Here is a 16,355-nt window from a genome sequence, read left to right on the forward strand (position 1 = left end):
GTACTCGAGCAGCTAGAGCAATGGGCACATGACACCAATATTTTATCCGACCTACAATTTGGATTTAGGGAAGGTTTCGGAACTGTAGAACAGGCCCTTAATCTAAGTATGATCGTGTCTAAATATATTCATGCAAAGCAGGGGACAATGTACATGGTATATGTTGACTTGTCAGCTGCGTTCGATTGCGTATCTCATGCGAAGCTATGGACTCTCTTGAGAAACATAGGGGTGGATTCCACCCTCCTGGATTTCTTAAGAGAATTATACGCAGAGGCTTCTGCAAGAGTGCGCTATGGCACAAAAGGGGAACTTACCGCGCCTTTCAGAGTGGAGCGGGGAGTCAGGCAGGGGTGTGTCCTGGCCCCCTTTCTCTTCTCTTTGTATACAAACGGACTGGAGGAGGTGATGCTGAGAGGGGGACAGGACCTCCCCAGATTAAACCAACGCTTGATCCCCGCTCTACTTTATGCGGATGACGCGGTCATCCTGGCACGCACACCAACCGAACTTCAGAAGTCCTTGACCAAGTACGCTGATTTTATGAGTGCCTTAGATTTGCATGTAAATGTTAAAAAAACATTTGTTATGGTGGCTGGTGGAGGACGAAAACGAACCAAGAATATTTACTTAAATGAACAAAAACTTGAGAGGACACCCCAGTACCCCTATCTTGGCATAATGATTGATGAAAGGTTAAACTGGAAGGCAGCCATTGAGTCTAGGAGGCATCTTTTTAAGAGAGCAATCGTAGCACTGATGAACTTCTCCCAACGACTTGGAAGGAGACCACCAGCTGAACTGTTAAAAACGTATGCAGCGAAATGCCAAGCAATCGCATTGTATGGGGCTGGGGTATGGGGCCATGCAGATGTTGGTTCTCTCCAGATAGCAGAGAACGCTTTCATGAGATTTCTCCTATGTGCTCCAAAATGCTCCTCTATCTATGCTTGTCATGTAGAATTAGGAATCCCATATTTAGAAGACCTGATAAGGGTTCAACCATTGTTACTTTGGAGGCGCATTTGGGTCTCGGACAAAAATGCGCTGACAAAAAATATCTTAGAGGATTCCATGGCACTGGACCGCGCACATAAAATAGCATGGCTTACCTATGTCAGGCACTTCTTTCTAGACCTGGGCCTAGAAAAATACTATCTTAGACCTGACAAGCTAATCGAATTATCAAAGAAAGAGTTGAAGCAAATAGCCCTGAATCATTTAGAGACCCTTAGGATTACTCTGGTATCATCTAAACAATCTGCACTACATGCAAACATGGTACAGCTTACCCCGCAAATCCAGCCTTATTTGATATTAGAGATCAGTACCTACGACAAGATGCTTCTGACAAGGTTTAGATTCAACCTTTTTCATAGACTCGTAGCCTTCCCAGTAAAGAATACATGGGAACCAACTTTGGCTCATTGTCCATGTGATGACATGTCCCCACAGTCTTGTATACATACCATATTGTTCTGTAAATATTTTAATACCCACAGAAAAATCTGGTTACTTCCCCTGTTAAAACGCTGTGGTTTTAGACAATGTCGTCCCGCCATGTTATCCCTACAAATGTTAGATTCTGAACGCACTTGTTATCATGTATTAAACTTCTTAAAATGTATTATAAGGCACAGGAACAACCTCTAGAAAACTGAATTATTTAATGGAATTGATTCTTTTAATATTTTAGAATTTTGTTAAAATCATTTTTATGATAGACTTGACATTTTTAAACATATAAATGTAAGATTTATTATGTTGCTTTTATGGTTTTGTAATGTCTAAAACCGAATAAAGAAAGAATTATTATTATAGTCTTAAAGAAAGTATTTCAAACACTGCTGAGATGGTGGTCATAGTCGCAGGAACACTGAACACACAACCACAGTTATGTGTAAACATATATGGACCCAACCATGACTAACCCGAGTTCTTTGATGAAGTAATTCATAGATCTAGTGCATACAGGGACAAGCTAATCATTTTGGGGCAGTGACGTTAATTATGCATTGTCCACCCACCTCCACAGAGCACCAGTCATTGAAAGGCAGCCCACGCAGGCAAATTTAGCAGTGAATAATATAATGCAAAATTATGAGCTAGTAGCTGGGAGTAGGGATTTGCATCCAGCAGACACCAAATTTACATACTACTCTAATATACACTATATGTCCTCTTGATTAGGTATGTTGCTCATCGTATGATCTCTAATGTGGCAAATTCGAGAAGTCACAATATAACCAAGAAACATCTCTCATCACTCTTCTGTTGCATTAATGGTTGAAAACTTCCTCCATGTTTTATTAGCTGGCATCTGAGAAGTACAGAGCATTCAGTATTTTCATCAGAGCTTGAGGAATATTTTAAATTAAATGTCAATTACGTGCCTAAGTTCGATATACTGGGGAAAGTTTTTAAATCATATATCGGGGTGTCTGTATAGCAAAAGCATCATGATACCTTAAATGACTATGCAGTACTTCACAGCAACTGGGGAAAGTTGAATATAGTGTCAAATGTATTAGTAACTGAGTACATACATTGCCTATAGAATAATCCCTTTAAACAAAACTACAGTGATATTTAGTTTTTTTTTTTGGTGTCAGCATGTGGTAAGTGTGCAGCAAAGGAAGAACATAATAGCGATGATAACCTGGGAATTGGAGTTCTATTAGATGGATTATTACTCACTTCTGGCATTCATCAATGTTAGATATTGGAGAAAGGCCTACTCAAAGGCTTTCTTAAAATGTCCAGTTCTTAGAGGTTTTCTGAATTAGAAGTAGTTGACTTCCACTTTGAGTTGGTGATACAGAACATGTTAAAGCTATAGACACAGCACTCTAAAAGAATGTTCTTTCTGCTTCTCACTGCTAAGGAGCATGTTGGTACCAAGTGGCACAATACTGGCTGAAGGTTTCTAGTGGGGTTGTTTTGTGAGGGGCTACCTTTTGCAAGTATGACATGCATTTAATCAAATTAGTCTATGGGATAACAACAAACACTTTGGAAGTAATGCTAGTAATCACATTGAGCCAATAGAAAACGTTCATAGTTGATTTGGTGTGGTCGAATATATGTACGTTTAGACACATCTTAGGTGCTTGGATTTGGAGGCTCTGCACCCTGTCAATCATGCTCTATATTAGACTTCTTTAAATCATATGCTAATGGTCTATCATTCCCAAAACAAGAGCTCTCATTAGTTTAATTTAACAAGAGGCTTACAGGAGAGAGAGGACTCAGGATAGCTGCATGCTAACCCCAGTCCCCATGCCCACCGTCTCCATTTGAGGAGTGAATACAAGTTTTGAATCAGAGTTGAGCCCGAGTTTTTAGTTTGAGAAGGGGGCAAAAGAGGACCTGAACTGGACGGGCATACAGGTGGAACCTAGAACTATTATTAAGATGTTCATTGTAGGTTCATTTAGGTAAGGGAAGTTTGCTCCTATTTTGTGTATGAATCGATGTAGACTTTTTGTGGGAAGGGCATTGAAGTGGGAGATTAATTGTGTTTTTATCTGTTATTCTTAGGATTTCCTTTTTAGATTTATTTAGGCAAAGGAAGCTTCCTCTCACCCAGTGTTTGTTTTTGATTTAGATTGAAGGGCCATTGTAATGGCAGACAGGTGAGGCCTTCACTTCCTATGATCAGTATTTTCATTTTAGATTTAGGTAGAGGGAGCCTTTTCTTATCCAGTATTTGATTTGGTCTAGACCCGGGGTCTCCAACTGGTCGATCGCGAGCTACCGGTAGCTCGCGGAGACCCCGGGAGTAGCTCGTGTAGTTCTTCAGCCTTTCCGGCTTCATTTTGCCCTCCCTCACCCAAACCAGCCGCTAGGATTGGAGCTAAGCTGGGGCGGGGGCTCCTCTCCTCTGCAGCTCCTCTCCTGGAGCTGCAGACTCCTCTCGTGAGAGTCTGACTCTTGTGGCGTCATCGTCGGGTGCCAGCGCGGAGCAGTAGGAGTCGTGCCTTCCACCGCAGGTAAGCACAATGGTGGAATTAGGGATCCCGTGGGAGGGATTGAGTGGAACAGAGGGCAGAAGGGGCACAAAAAACAAGTGGAAAATGAGTGGAACAGAGGGCAGAAGGGCACAAAAAATGAAGCAAAAACGAGTGGAACAGAGGGCAGAAGGCACAAAAAATGAGTGGAACAGAGGGCAGAAGGGCACGAAAAACAAAGGAAAAACAAGTGGAACAGAGGGCAGAAAGGCACAAAAAACGAATCGAACAGAGGGCAGAAGGGCACAAAAAACAAGTTGAACAGAGGGCAGAAGGGCACAAAAAACAAGGGGAAAATGAGTGGAACAGAGGGCAGAATGGCACAAAAAACGAGTGGTACGGACCACGTACAGGCAGCGGGGGAAGACAGACAACAGCAGTCACAGAAACAACAATGATAATACAGGCAATACAATAAAAGCAATAAAACTTTGTAAGGCACGTGTATGGGTTACCGTTACTTGGCAGGCAGGTAAAAATAGATACTGCCAGGATCAGCAGTAGGATTTTCGTGCTGCTGTGTCTGAGGGGGGGAGTAGAGGGGTATGGGGGGCATGGGATTGAGGGGGCATGACTGTTAAGTCATGGTTCAGGGCCATTGGTATTATGTGTAAGTATGGGCGAAATTTGAGAATTCGCGTTCCGCGAATTCGCATGAAATCGAATTCGCAATCCGCAAAATCCGCGAATTCGTGCAAATTTGCGGATTTTTGTTTTTTTGCATGTTTGCGGGGCTTTTGCGTGTTTGCTGGGCTTTTTGCGTGTTCACGGGCCGCTTGCATGGCGAAGTTACCCATGCGGTCGTGTATGGGCACAGCACCCTCTGGTTCACCACTGCCACCCTCTGGTTCCTCACTGACACCCTCTGGTTCACCACTGCCACCCTCTGGTTCACCCCTGCCATCCTTTGGTTCACCCCTGCCACCCTCTGGTTCACCACTGCCACCCTCTGGTTCAGCACTGCCACTCTATGGTTCACACCTGCCACCCTCTGGTTTAGCACTGTCACCCTCTGGTTCACCACTGCCACCCTCTGGTTCACGACTGCCACCCTCTGGTTCATCACAGCACCTCTGGTTCACCACTGCCACCCTCTGGTTAACCACGGTCACCCTCTGGTTCACCACTGCCACCCTCTGGTTCAGCACTGCCACTCTCTGGTTCACCCCTGCCACCCTCTGGTTCAGCACTGTCACCCTCTGGTTCACCACTGCCACCCTCTGTTTCATGACTGCAACCCTCTGGTTCATCACAGCACCTCTGGTTCACCACTGCCACCCTCTGGTTCACCACTGCCACCCTCTGGTTAACCACTGTCACCCACTGGTTCAGCACTGCCACCCTCTGGTTCACCACTGCCACCCTCTGGTTCACCCCTGCCACCCTCTGGTTACCCACTGCCACCCTCTGGTTCATCAAAGCACCCTCTGGTTCACCCCTGCCACCCTCTGGTACAGCACTGTCACCCTCTGGATCACCACTGCCCCCTCTGGTTCATGACTGCCACCCTCTAATTCATCACAGCACCTCTGGTTCACCACTGCCACCCTCTGGTTAACGAATGTCACCCTCTGGTTCAGCACTGCCACCCTCTGGTTCACCACTGCCACCCTCTGGTTCACCCCTGCCACCCTCTGGTTCACCACTGCCACCCTCTGGTTCATCACAGCACCCTCTGGTTCACCCCTTCCACCCTCTGGTACAGCACTGTCACCCTCTGGTTCACCACTTCCACCCTCTGGTTCACGACTGCCACCCTCTGGTTCATCACAGCACCTCTGGTTCACCACTGCCACCCTCTGGTTAACCACTGACACCCTCTGGGTCAGCACTGCCACCCTCTGGTTCACTACTGCCACTCTCTGGTTCACCCATGCCACCCTCTGGTTCACCCATGCCACCCTCTGGTTCACCACTGCCACCCTCTGGTTCACCCTGCCACCATCTGGTTCATCACTGCCACCCTCTGGTTCACCCCTGCCACCCTCTGGTTCAGCACTGCCACCCTCTGGTTCAGCACTGTCACCCTCTGGTTCACCCCTGCCACCCTCTGGTTCATCACTGTCACCCTCTGGTTCATCACTGCCACCCTCTGGTTCACCACTGCCACCCTCTACCAAGACCTTTTGTGACGCAGCGGCAGCACAAAAGATGCGCCATGGTGCTGGGTATTAACAACGTGACGCATCTGAGAGATCGTCACGCTGTAAAGCCCTGCGCCATCAGGAGGCGTTTCGGCGCAGGGGAGGGCGTTCCTGCGCAGGAACGCCTCCTAAAAGTGGCTGAGTGAAATCTACAAGATTTCACTCGGTCACTTTTAGGCCAATGCTGCGTCAAAACCCTACGCCTGCTTGGAGCAGGCACAAGGCTTGATGCAGCATTGGAGAAATAGGGCCCCCCAGAGCATTGCTGGAGCTGCGTCGCTAGCGCGACGCAGCTCCAGCAATGCGCTGCTTTTACGGCACAGATGCGTGATGCATCTGTGCCATTTTTGCCACATGGTGCGCCGCATTGTAAATGCAGCGCACCATTGGTGGCGGAGCTGCGGCGCACAATAACTGGCGCATCCCTGGGGATGCGCCAGTTATTGTAAATCTGCCCCTATACATTTAGCCAACGAGGGAGCACTTACTGATTAGACAGTAGGAAGTACTCCAGTTGAGTAGAGGTATTGCACAAAAAGGTGGCATCTTCGTGGACAAACACGCAGGGCGGGATTCATTCTGCCCCCTGTTACACTTGTTTTTTGTGCCCTTCTGCCCTCTGTTAGACTCGTTTTTCCCTTGTTTTTCTGCCCTTCTGCTCCCTGTTAGACTCGTTTTTTGTGCCCTTCTGCCCTCTGTTAGACTCATTTTTCCCTTATTTTTTTCTGCCCTTCTGCCCTCTGTTAGACTCGTTTTTGTGACCTTTTGCCCTCTGTTATTCCCTTGTTTTTTTGCCCTTCTTCCCTCTGTTAGACTCGTTTTTGTGCCTTTCTGCCCCGTTAGACTAGTTTTTTGTGCCCTTCTGCCCTCTGTTAGACTCGTTTTTCCCTTTTTTTCTGCCCTTCTGCCCTCTGTTAGACTCGTTTTTCACCTTGTTTTTCTGCCCTTCTGCTCCCTGTTAGACTCGTTTTTTGTGCCCTTCTGCCCTCTGTTAGACTCATTATTCCCTTGTTTTTATGCCCTTCTGCCCTCTGTTAGACTCGTTTTTGTGCCTTTCTGCCCCGTTAGACTAGTTTTTGGTGCCCTTCTGCCCTCTGTTAGACTCGTTTTTCCCTTTTTTTCTGCCCTTCTGCCCTCTGTTAGACTCGTTTTTCACCTTGTTTTTCTGCCCTTCTGCTCCCTGTTAGACTCGTTTTTTGTGCCCTTCTGCCCTCTGTTAGACTCATTATTCCCTTGTTTTTATGCCCTTCTGCCCTCTGTTAGACTCGTTTTTGTGACCTTTTGCCCTCTGTTAGACTCGTTTTTGTGCCTTTCTGCCCTCTGTTAGACTCGTTTTTCCCTTTTTTTTCTGCCCTTCTGTCCTCTGTTAGACTGGTTTTTTGTGCCCTTCTGCCCTCTGTTAGACTCGTTTTTCCCTTGTTTTTCTGCCCTTTTGCCCTTTGTTAGACTGCTTTTTGTGCCTTTCTGCCCTCTGCACCACCACATTATCACTCAGCACCACCACATTATCACTCAGCACCACCACATTATCACTCAGCACCTCCACAGCACCACTCAGCGCCTCCACAGCGTCACCACAGCATCACTCAGCGCCACCACATTATCACTCAGCACCACCACAGCACCACTCAGCACCACCACAGCATCACTCAGCACCACCACACCATCACTCAGCACCACCATAGCATCACTCAGCACCACCACAGCATCACTCAGCACCACCACAGCACCACTCAGCACCACCCCAGCATAACTCAGCACCATCCCAGTATCACTCAGCACCACCACAGCACCACTCAGCACCACCACAGCACCACTCAGCACCATCCCAGTATCAATCTGCGCAACCATTCAACAACAACTGGTTCAAATATGTTTTCTCAATGTTTCAAACTTTATTACAAATGTCACAAAAAGATGTTAATATTTCACTTCTGTTCTTGGATTTTCGACACAATAAAATACACTGAACATAATCTTCACAAAAGTTATTTACACAAGTTTAAGCTATTGCCATTATAAATTAAAATCACTTTCATTTAAGTATTAATTATTTAAAAAAATTAAAAGCCATTGTAATTTGTAATATCAATACAGTTAAGTCACGTAAATACAAAACATGTTGCATTACAAATGCTATAGGTGTCACATTTGCGAAAGTTATAACTATTGGCATTGTAAATGACAAAGCTATTAATTTAGCTATTTTCAAAACCAACACATACATAAAAAAAATTGTCATTTACAAGACCAATAGCTCAAACTTTCCTAATGCGAGACCTATTGCATTGCAAATGCTTGTTTTTATATCTGTCAGTGCTTCCTGTTGAGGTTTAATTTTCGTGACAGGCGCCTCATTGCTATTCTCTGACCCTGCTTCAAGGGTGAGAGCAGGGTCAGAGAATAGTTGCAAGTAGGCAACGAGGGGCCAGGAAGGACTTACAGGCTTACAGCAGCAGGTGCCCAAGTTGAAGTTAATTTCTTTGTAACCCTTTTGTAAAAGGTTACAAAAAATTAGCTTCAACTTTTGCACCTGCTGCTGTAACCTTGTAAGTGCTTGGCTGAAAATTCGTCCCCGCTGATTCGCGGATTTCACCGCAATTTCGCGAGATTCTCGGATCGCGAAATTGCGGAAAATCCGCAAATTCCGCGAGCGGAACGAATTTTCAGCCCATGCTTAATTATTTGGCACTGGGGGACCAAATTATGCAGCAAGTTTGACAAAATCATGCAGCAAAAAAGATAAATGATATGGTGTATTGCAGCTAATTTTGTGATAGTACTACTTTATCATTTTGTAATTTGTACTCGTTAGCAGTGTCTCTGAAATTATGGACCTTAATTTTGGACCTATTAATTGAAATGTCTTTAAGCGTCACAAATCCAAAGTCATTCCTTTTGGTGTTTTAGGGAACTCTTAAGTCAGGCCTGTCTTGGGTATTTTGTTCAAACCACAGTATGGGCTCTGATGAAATTAGTCTTTAAGTCAATGAAACTAGGCGTGGGGGGTCTCTCTGAAAAATTCGCGCGTTGCTTCGGGTTCAGTAGCTCACAGCGATTTTCACTGGCCAGAAGTAGCTCTGACTACACAAAAGGTTGGAGACCCCTGGTCTAGACAGTTTGTTATTTTATCATCAGATTGATGTAGATTTCAGTGTCAGCAGCATATGTCTAGAACTGGATATTGTACTGATTTTGTACCTGAGACATGAGTTGCAAGTATCATTTAAAAAGCAGTGGGAGAGAGAGGAACATTAGGAAACATCACAAATTGATCTGAAAGCAAAAACTTCAGAAGGGCCTATGAATGCATATTGATCAAGACAATGAAGGCCATGAATCATTATCATTCTTACACTTGCTGCCGAAGGATATCATGATCAGTGGTATCATAGGCTGAATTAAAGATTCAAAGAAATCACAACTCATTGCTGGCCTTTCTCTAGTAATTTCTTTTTGTTGTCAGCCAGAGCTGATTATGTTCCTTAAGAAAATGTGAATTCTGATTAGAGGTCATGAGGAAGCTGGTATTGTTTGAAGCTACCTGATAATTAAATTTATGCTACACCTTCCTGGATTTTTCTGGGATGAAAGAAATGAGCTAGACATTTGAGGCTAGTCAGCCATTTGAGGATAAGCAGATATTTTCCTAGGAATGATCAGATTATTGTATGATCTATTGGCTAGAATTTCGGTACACCAATGCAGAGTAGTTTATCAGTTGCTATGGCTATCTCTGTAATGCACAGGCATACAGATGTACACATTTTGCAATAGGGAACTATGATTAACAGATGTAAGTTTGAATTAAACATATATTTTCACACTATTTTGAGATTTGTAGGCTGGGGTTTGCACTTACCTGCGGGCTTAAGAAGAGTGCCATCAATCGTTATTTCTACAGCTCTGCTTACCATTATGCCTGAGTCATAGTTTGCAACATCCACTCCACTTCCATTTCCTGGAGGTGAAAAGAAGGTTAAAACGTTATACAGTGGCTTGCAGGACAGGAATTGATTTTCACCAGTTATGTCAAACACTGATTAATTATGGATTTTTCAAACCTCTCAAGCACCACGAATTGGCTCACACAGAGCTCAGCTCTAAGGGCCCAAATGTAGAAAGCTATTTTGCTATTGAAAACACTGCGATCCGCACAATCTCAGTGTATGCAACCACAAAATGTTCTTTTTTCTAATTACTAACCCCTTTTTGTCAGTTGTGATTTTCAAGATGTGTTTTACGATCCATTTCGAATCACAGATAGCAGGAGATATTAAAGGGGCATAACCTTCTACATGCAAGATTCAATGGTATTTATGCATTGTTTCCTAACTCAATTGGCTAGTTACCAACACATCAAAAGAGGTGGTAAAAGATGCCCAAAAAAGAAGGTGTCCCTTTGGGAAACTTAACATGGACGGCAAACTCAGGTTGATTAGGTAGAGGCCCAGGAAACCACTGCCTGCTCCTTTAAGAATTCGGGTTGTTTTATCTAAAAATGTAGATTATGAATGGAAACAGAGGGATGGCGGTCTGTATTCACACGTTGCTCATGTCAAAATAGGAGTACATGATAAAAATAATCTTACAGTCTGAATTCCCTAACAACTCCATTCATTGTTTTACATCCAGTGTCATATCGTTCACAGTGCCATTGCTCAAAAATGGGGAACATCCTTTACAACGCAACTTTTACCCCGCAGTATCATTACAATGCAACCATTACAACGCAAGTCATTACAATGACTTGCGCTGGAGGGCGCTGTAGAATAGGGACTAGCTTAATTTTCTATCCAACACCTTCCCTACTATCCACGGGGACTGGAGTTCGAAAGGAAAATGAAACTATTCCACTATCCAGCGCCCCCCAACGCAAGTCGTTGTAACGACTTGCGTTGTAAAAACTGCGTTGTAATGGCATGCGTGGTAAAAGCATGCATTTTGATGTCATACAACCCTCAAAAATCCCACCCATATTTGTATTCTAGTTTTCTGGATACAAAAATGTCCTCCATACATACTGACTCTGTGCCCGTTATAGTAGAACCTGAAAATGTTCCTTAATAACCAAAAGCAATGCAGGAAAATGCTGGCCATTAATCTCTTAAACACAACAACCCATTTTAATTGCTCTGAGAATTCACCACACATATCTATAAACCCTTTTGATATAATGATTCTTGTTTTAATTTTCAGTGTTTTACTGTGCTCCAGTACATCAGCCAGGTAACCCCAGTGGTTCATCGATGTATTCGAAAGAGATTTTGAGACAATTAAAACCTGGCCTTTTGCACCAAAATGACTTTGTCCACAGCTGAAAACTATAGAAAAATATGATTCTATGTCAGGACTGGAGGTGAGGATTATGCCTTCTTTCTTCACTTTAATTGTCATAGCAGCAACAAGAAACAACATGAGAGTACACTTCCCATGAACCATCGGGAAAGAGTAGTCGAATCAAAATACAAGTATTAGAATCAAGCAACAATGTCCAATCAGGATCGTCCAGCAGCCGTATAGCCCCTTGCCAGCATCCATTCCTCCTCTTTCTTTGCTGCTAGGCAGCCAGATAAGTGCTCTTAAGTTATTTCCTGACTGTTTGTGCTTTGTCTGGTTTTAAATTCAAGTTTTATGGTTTTGTCGCTAGCGCGATTGCTCTACATGTTTGTACTGCATTCTTCATGATTCACAACAGTTGGTTATTTCAAGTGGGTCCGCGTGTGACCGCTAAAGTGTTTTTTCAACGTTTGCATGTGCGAGCGCGCTTCTAGTTCAGCACGTAGCTTTTCTTTGAGAGTTCAGGTTTCGCGCCTCCTGGTGCCCGGTGTTTTCTGTGGTATTTGTTTCTTGCCGCGGGAACGGTTTCCGTCCCTACGCGGTGTACTGCTGGTGGTGCCTGTGATCCTCCCACCACAAAGCGTCGTGGGAGGCGTATTTGAAGTCGAGCAGCGCGCCAGGACCTCTACGGCAGTTCGGGCGGCACGCGCGCAACTTCAATCAGGGTTCCTGGTCTGAGGCGAGCGCGTTTTCACGGTCTGTAAGCAGCGGCATTCCTGCGCTTGGCACGCTCTGCATAATTTGATCTGCACTCGGTCCCTGCTGTGTGATAATATGTCTTGAGTCTGTAATTACTGTTGAACACATCTCAGGAGGTCCTGTATTGGCCATTAGGTCCTAAAAGGGGACATTTCCAGACCAGTTTTGCGCTCCCCGAGGGGGGAACTGTGTGTGCTTTTGATCTCTTGTGCCAGCAGAGGTCCCCTGGGGCTAGAACCCAGTGAAAAGTGTGGTCTAATACCACCAATTCTTCAGCTGAAACCCAACTTCATTTGTTAACCCTTACCTAAGGTGTGAGGAGTGTTTGGTGACGTCTTTATATTCTGTCTCTTTGGTACAATGGAATATTACGACGAGTACCAGGAAGTGGAAGACCCCTTGACAGACATGCCTTGGGGAGATGCCTATTATGAGGCAGTTGACACATCTATTTACAAGGCGGTTGACCAAGCCATATCTCCTTTAGAGGACAGGCTTTCCCGCCAGATTGAGCAGGCGTTTGAATGCCTTGAACAAAGTGTGGCTCCCCCCTCACAAACTCCCTCCACGTCAGCCCAGGAAAGTGTAAGTTCCCCCCCTGCTAAGCTCCCCAGGGAACCTGGCATTGACGTGGATGCTTTCGAGCGATTAAAGAAAGCTTTACTTGATAATCAGCCGGCTGGGCCTTCATCTACCCCTTGGCCGTCCACCCCTGCACTCTCATCGGCCCTACCAGCCCCCTCTGGTGATCCCGACTCTGAGCCCAGCCTGCCTAGACCCTGGCTCCCATCTCGACCTTCACAAGACCCTCAGGCCATCTCCCCGGTGTCTGACATGATCAATCCCAATGAGATAGTACACCCGTGCTCATCGGACTGGACCCCGGCGGAGAAAGTTGCCACGTATGTCGTAGAACACATCTGCCACCCCCTGGAAAAAGAGGCCTGCAACTGCCTTCGAACAGAGAGTCCTTGACTCTCCTTGGAAGGGAAAGTTGCCCTCACTCCGGAAATTGAACCTAGAATGTCGACATTTCTGATGAAATTTATACGGGACCCCAAGAAGGGCATTGAAAGATCTTGGAGAGCGTGCCAGGATAAGCTCCTGGATGCCCTCTGGCCGGCCACGAAGATTCTTGACATGGCCGAAGAAGCAAAAGCATCTGGCTCCATCATTTCCCCTGAAACTTTGTCTGTCTGGGCGCAGAGGGTAGTGATTTTTCTGGGCAATGCAAATTGTGCCCTCTCCACCGAGCGCCACCGGTCCCTCCTGATTAAGATTGATCAGAAACTAGGAGACCTAGCGGATTCGGAGGCCGGCGCCGTCGCTCAGGGTGGCTTGTACGGGGAGCCTATTATAAGGGAACTGGGGAAGTTCGTAAACACATTTACATCTTTGGACAGGGCCCAGTCTACCATTAAAAAAGTTTTCCCTCGTGATTTGCGAGGGGCCAGTCGAGCCAGGGGCCGATCGACCGGTCGCCAGAACCATCAGAACACGCAGATAGGTTCCGGAAATTATCAAGACCAATCAAAGTTTAAAAATTTCTACCCCACACTAGGACGCCATGGGAAAGGCAGAGGAATCAGATCAGGAGCATCTAACTCAAATTCCGGTGAGTGTTCACCCTTCTTCCTCTCTTAGCATAGGGGGGGCGTCTAGCAAGTTGTTACCAAGCCTGGTTGGCCATCACCCGGGATGCTTGGGTTTTGCAAACTGTGAGGGGTTTTCATATAGAGTTCACAGGGTTTCCTGTGCAAAAGGTTCTGCCGCGTCTCATTCAGTTCTCGGCCCACAATGCCGCCCTGGTGGATGAGGAAGTGTCCTCACTGCTCCACAAGGGCGCCATCGCCCTCACGTCACCTCACCCTTAAAGTTTCCTGAGCAATATTTTTCTGGTCGACAAGACCGACAGCAGCAAGAGGCCGGTAATAAATTCAATTGAGTTCAACGAGTGGAGGGTATACCGCCACTTCAAAATGGAGGGGATCCTCCTCCCGTGAGACGTACTCTGTCCCTCTTATTGGATGGTCCGCTTGGACCTCAAGGAAACGTACCTGGTGATCCCGATTTTTGAGCCCCATCGCCGTTTCCTCCAGTTGGCTTGGGGGCAGCAGGTATTTGAGTTCACGGCCCTTCCTTTCAGGCTCTCTTCAGCGCCTTGGTGTTTCACCAAGGTTCTTAAGCCAGCGGTGGAATTCCTGAGAGCTCGGGGGTCAGGATGATAGTCTATTTTGACGATATCCTCCTGATGGCATCATGTCCTCGTCAACTGACAGAGCATCTTCGGATGCGACTCTCTTCCAGGACCTCGGTTTTGTGATCAACGAGAATAAATCACCTTACTTCCAACCCAGTCAATTACATTCTTGGGGCTCGTCATCGACACCTCGTCCGCCACTCTCAGTCTGCCGGCCAGGAAAGTGATGAAAATTCGTCACGAGTTACGGCGGGTCCTGGCCAAACAACAGGTGTCCCTTTGGCAGCTGGCCCGGGTGGTGGGTCTTCTTTCAGCCTCAATTCAGGCCATCTTCCCGGGCCCTCTCCACTACAAGGCCCTCCAATGCCTCAAGGCGTACTTTCTGTGGAAAGGTTACCCCTATTCTCACAAAGTGGATTTGTCTGCCGACGCAAAGGCGGAAATCCTTTGGTGACTACAGCATATGGAGGCCTGGAACGGCAGGGTGATCTTTGGGTCTGCCCCAGATCTTGTTATCGAATCCGACGCCAGCAGGCTTGGTTGGGGTGCACGGTGCGGAAGTCTTTCCATGGGAGGTTTTTGGTCTCCCACAGAACAGAAATTACATATAAACTGTTTGGAACTCCTTGGGGGTTCATTCACTGTGCGGTGCTGGACGAGAGATTCAGTTCAGTCTTGCGTACTCTTAAAGATGAACAATGTCTCGGCAATTCGTAATATAAATTACCTGGGGGGCACCAGGTCCAAAGCCCTCTCAGATCTGGCAGCAAGCTTCTGGCAGGATTGCCTAGAAAGCCAGATCTCAGTGACGGCAGAGTACCTGGGATATTGGATTTTCAGTCCCGTCACTTCAGGGATTCCAGTCTATGGAAGCTAAATGAAGAGATTTTTGCATCCCTCCAGGACCATTGGGGTCCATTCACGATGGACCTATTTGCATCCAGCCTGGACCATCAACTTCTGAGGTTTGTCAGTTGGAGGTCAGACCCCTTGTCGATGGCCAAGGACTCCTTTCTCCAGGACTCGAGCGTGAAACGGGGGTATGCGTTCCCTCCCTTTGCGATGATAACGCGGTTATCCGCTTAAGTCAGCAGACCTGGTCCTAGCCACCCCTCTTTGGAGGTCTCAAGTGTGGTTTCCGGTTCTTCTGGAACTTTCTTGGGATTTCCAATCCTACTCCCCCAGTTTCCTACTCTTCTAATGGATCCGGAAGGAACACCTCATCCGCTGGTGGCGACGGGGTGTCGATCGCTTTGTCGCGGACGTGGTCCTCATCGTAAATTTCCTAGCCCATCTAGTCTCTGTTGGCCTGGCCTACTGGTCGATTAACACCTTCAGGTCAGCCATTTCGTCAGGCCATGTCCCGGTCAATAGCTCCCTGGTGGGGGAACATCCCACGGTGTGCAGACTCCTACGAGGTATCCGGCTTTCCTTACCCCGAGAGCCACGTTATTCTGCTTTATGGGATGTCAATCTGGTGGTGAATCTTTCACTATCCTGGCAACTTAATCAACACCTCTCCAGAAAAGAACTTTCTGCAAAATTGGCAATGCTTTTGTGTCTGGTGTCTTGTAGTAGGGTTTCAGATGTGTGGCATCTTGATGCCTGTTGCTAGGAGCTTTAGAATGCTTTGTACAGTAGCTAAGAATATTATCTTTAGAGTTAAGACAGTTAGAGTATGTTGGATGTACTGGAGACAGGTTAGCTGTGGATGGGATCCATATATCTGAATAAATTAATCTTTCCTACATCATTTTGCCCTTCACTTCTTTACAAGATGTTCGTGCCCTGGATATTACAGGGCGAGTGTTCACCCCCAACAGGGTTGCTTTTACCTTACTGAGACGTACTAAGTGCCATACTATGGTTATCTCTTACCCAGACTTCCCGGATTCCCCTAAGCTCTGTGTGGTTCGTTGCCTCAGGCATATGAGGAAATGACGGAGGAGCTCCACCCTCCGG

The 16,355-nt window shown here is 46.2% G+C and overlaps 1 protein-coding gene across 2 annotated transcripts in view; it reads right to left on the minus strand.

The window, feature by feature from the left end:
• The window catches only part of CACNA2D1 (calcium voltage-gated channel auxiliary subunit alpha2delta 1), a 1,913,432-nt gene that overhangs the window by 193,792 nt on the left and 1,703,285 nt on the right, over window positions 1–16,355 (minus strand). For both annotated transcript variants that reach the window (XM_078674178.1, XM_078674177.1), the window contains one exon: window positions 10,017–10,115. In XM_078674178.1, coding sequence (XP_078530304.1) covers window positions 10,017–10,115 — 99 coding nt within the window. The remainder of the gene's footprint in view (window positions 1–10,016; window positions 10,116–16,355) is intronic.

Source organism: Lissotriton helveticus, chromosome 1_1, assembly GCF_964261635.1.
Source record: "Lissotriton helveticus chromosome 1_1, aLisHel1.1, whole genome shotgun sequence".
Lineage (NCBI taxonomy): Eukaryota > Metazoa > Chordata > Amphibia > Caudata > Salamandridae > Lissotriton > Lissotriton helveticus.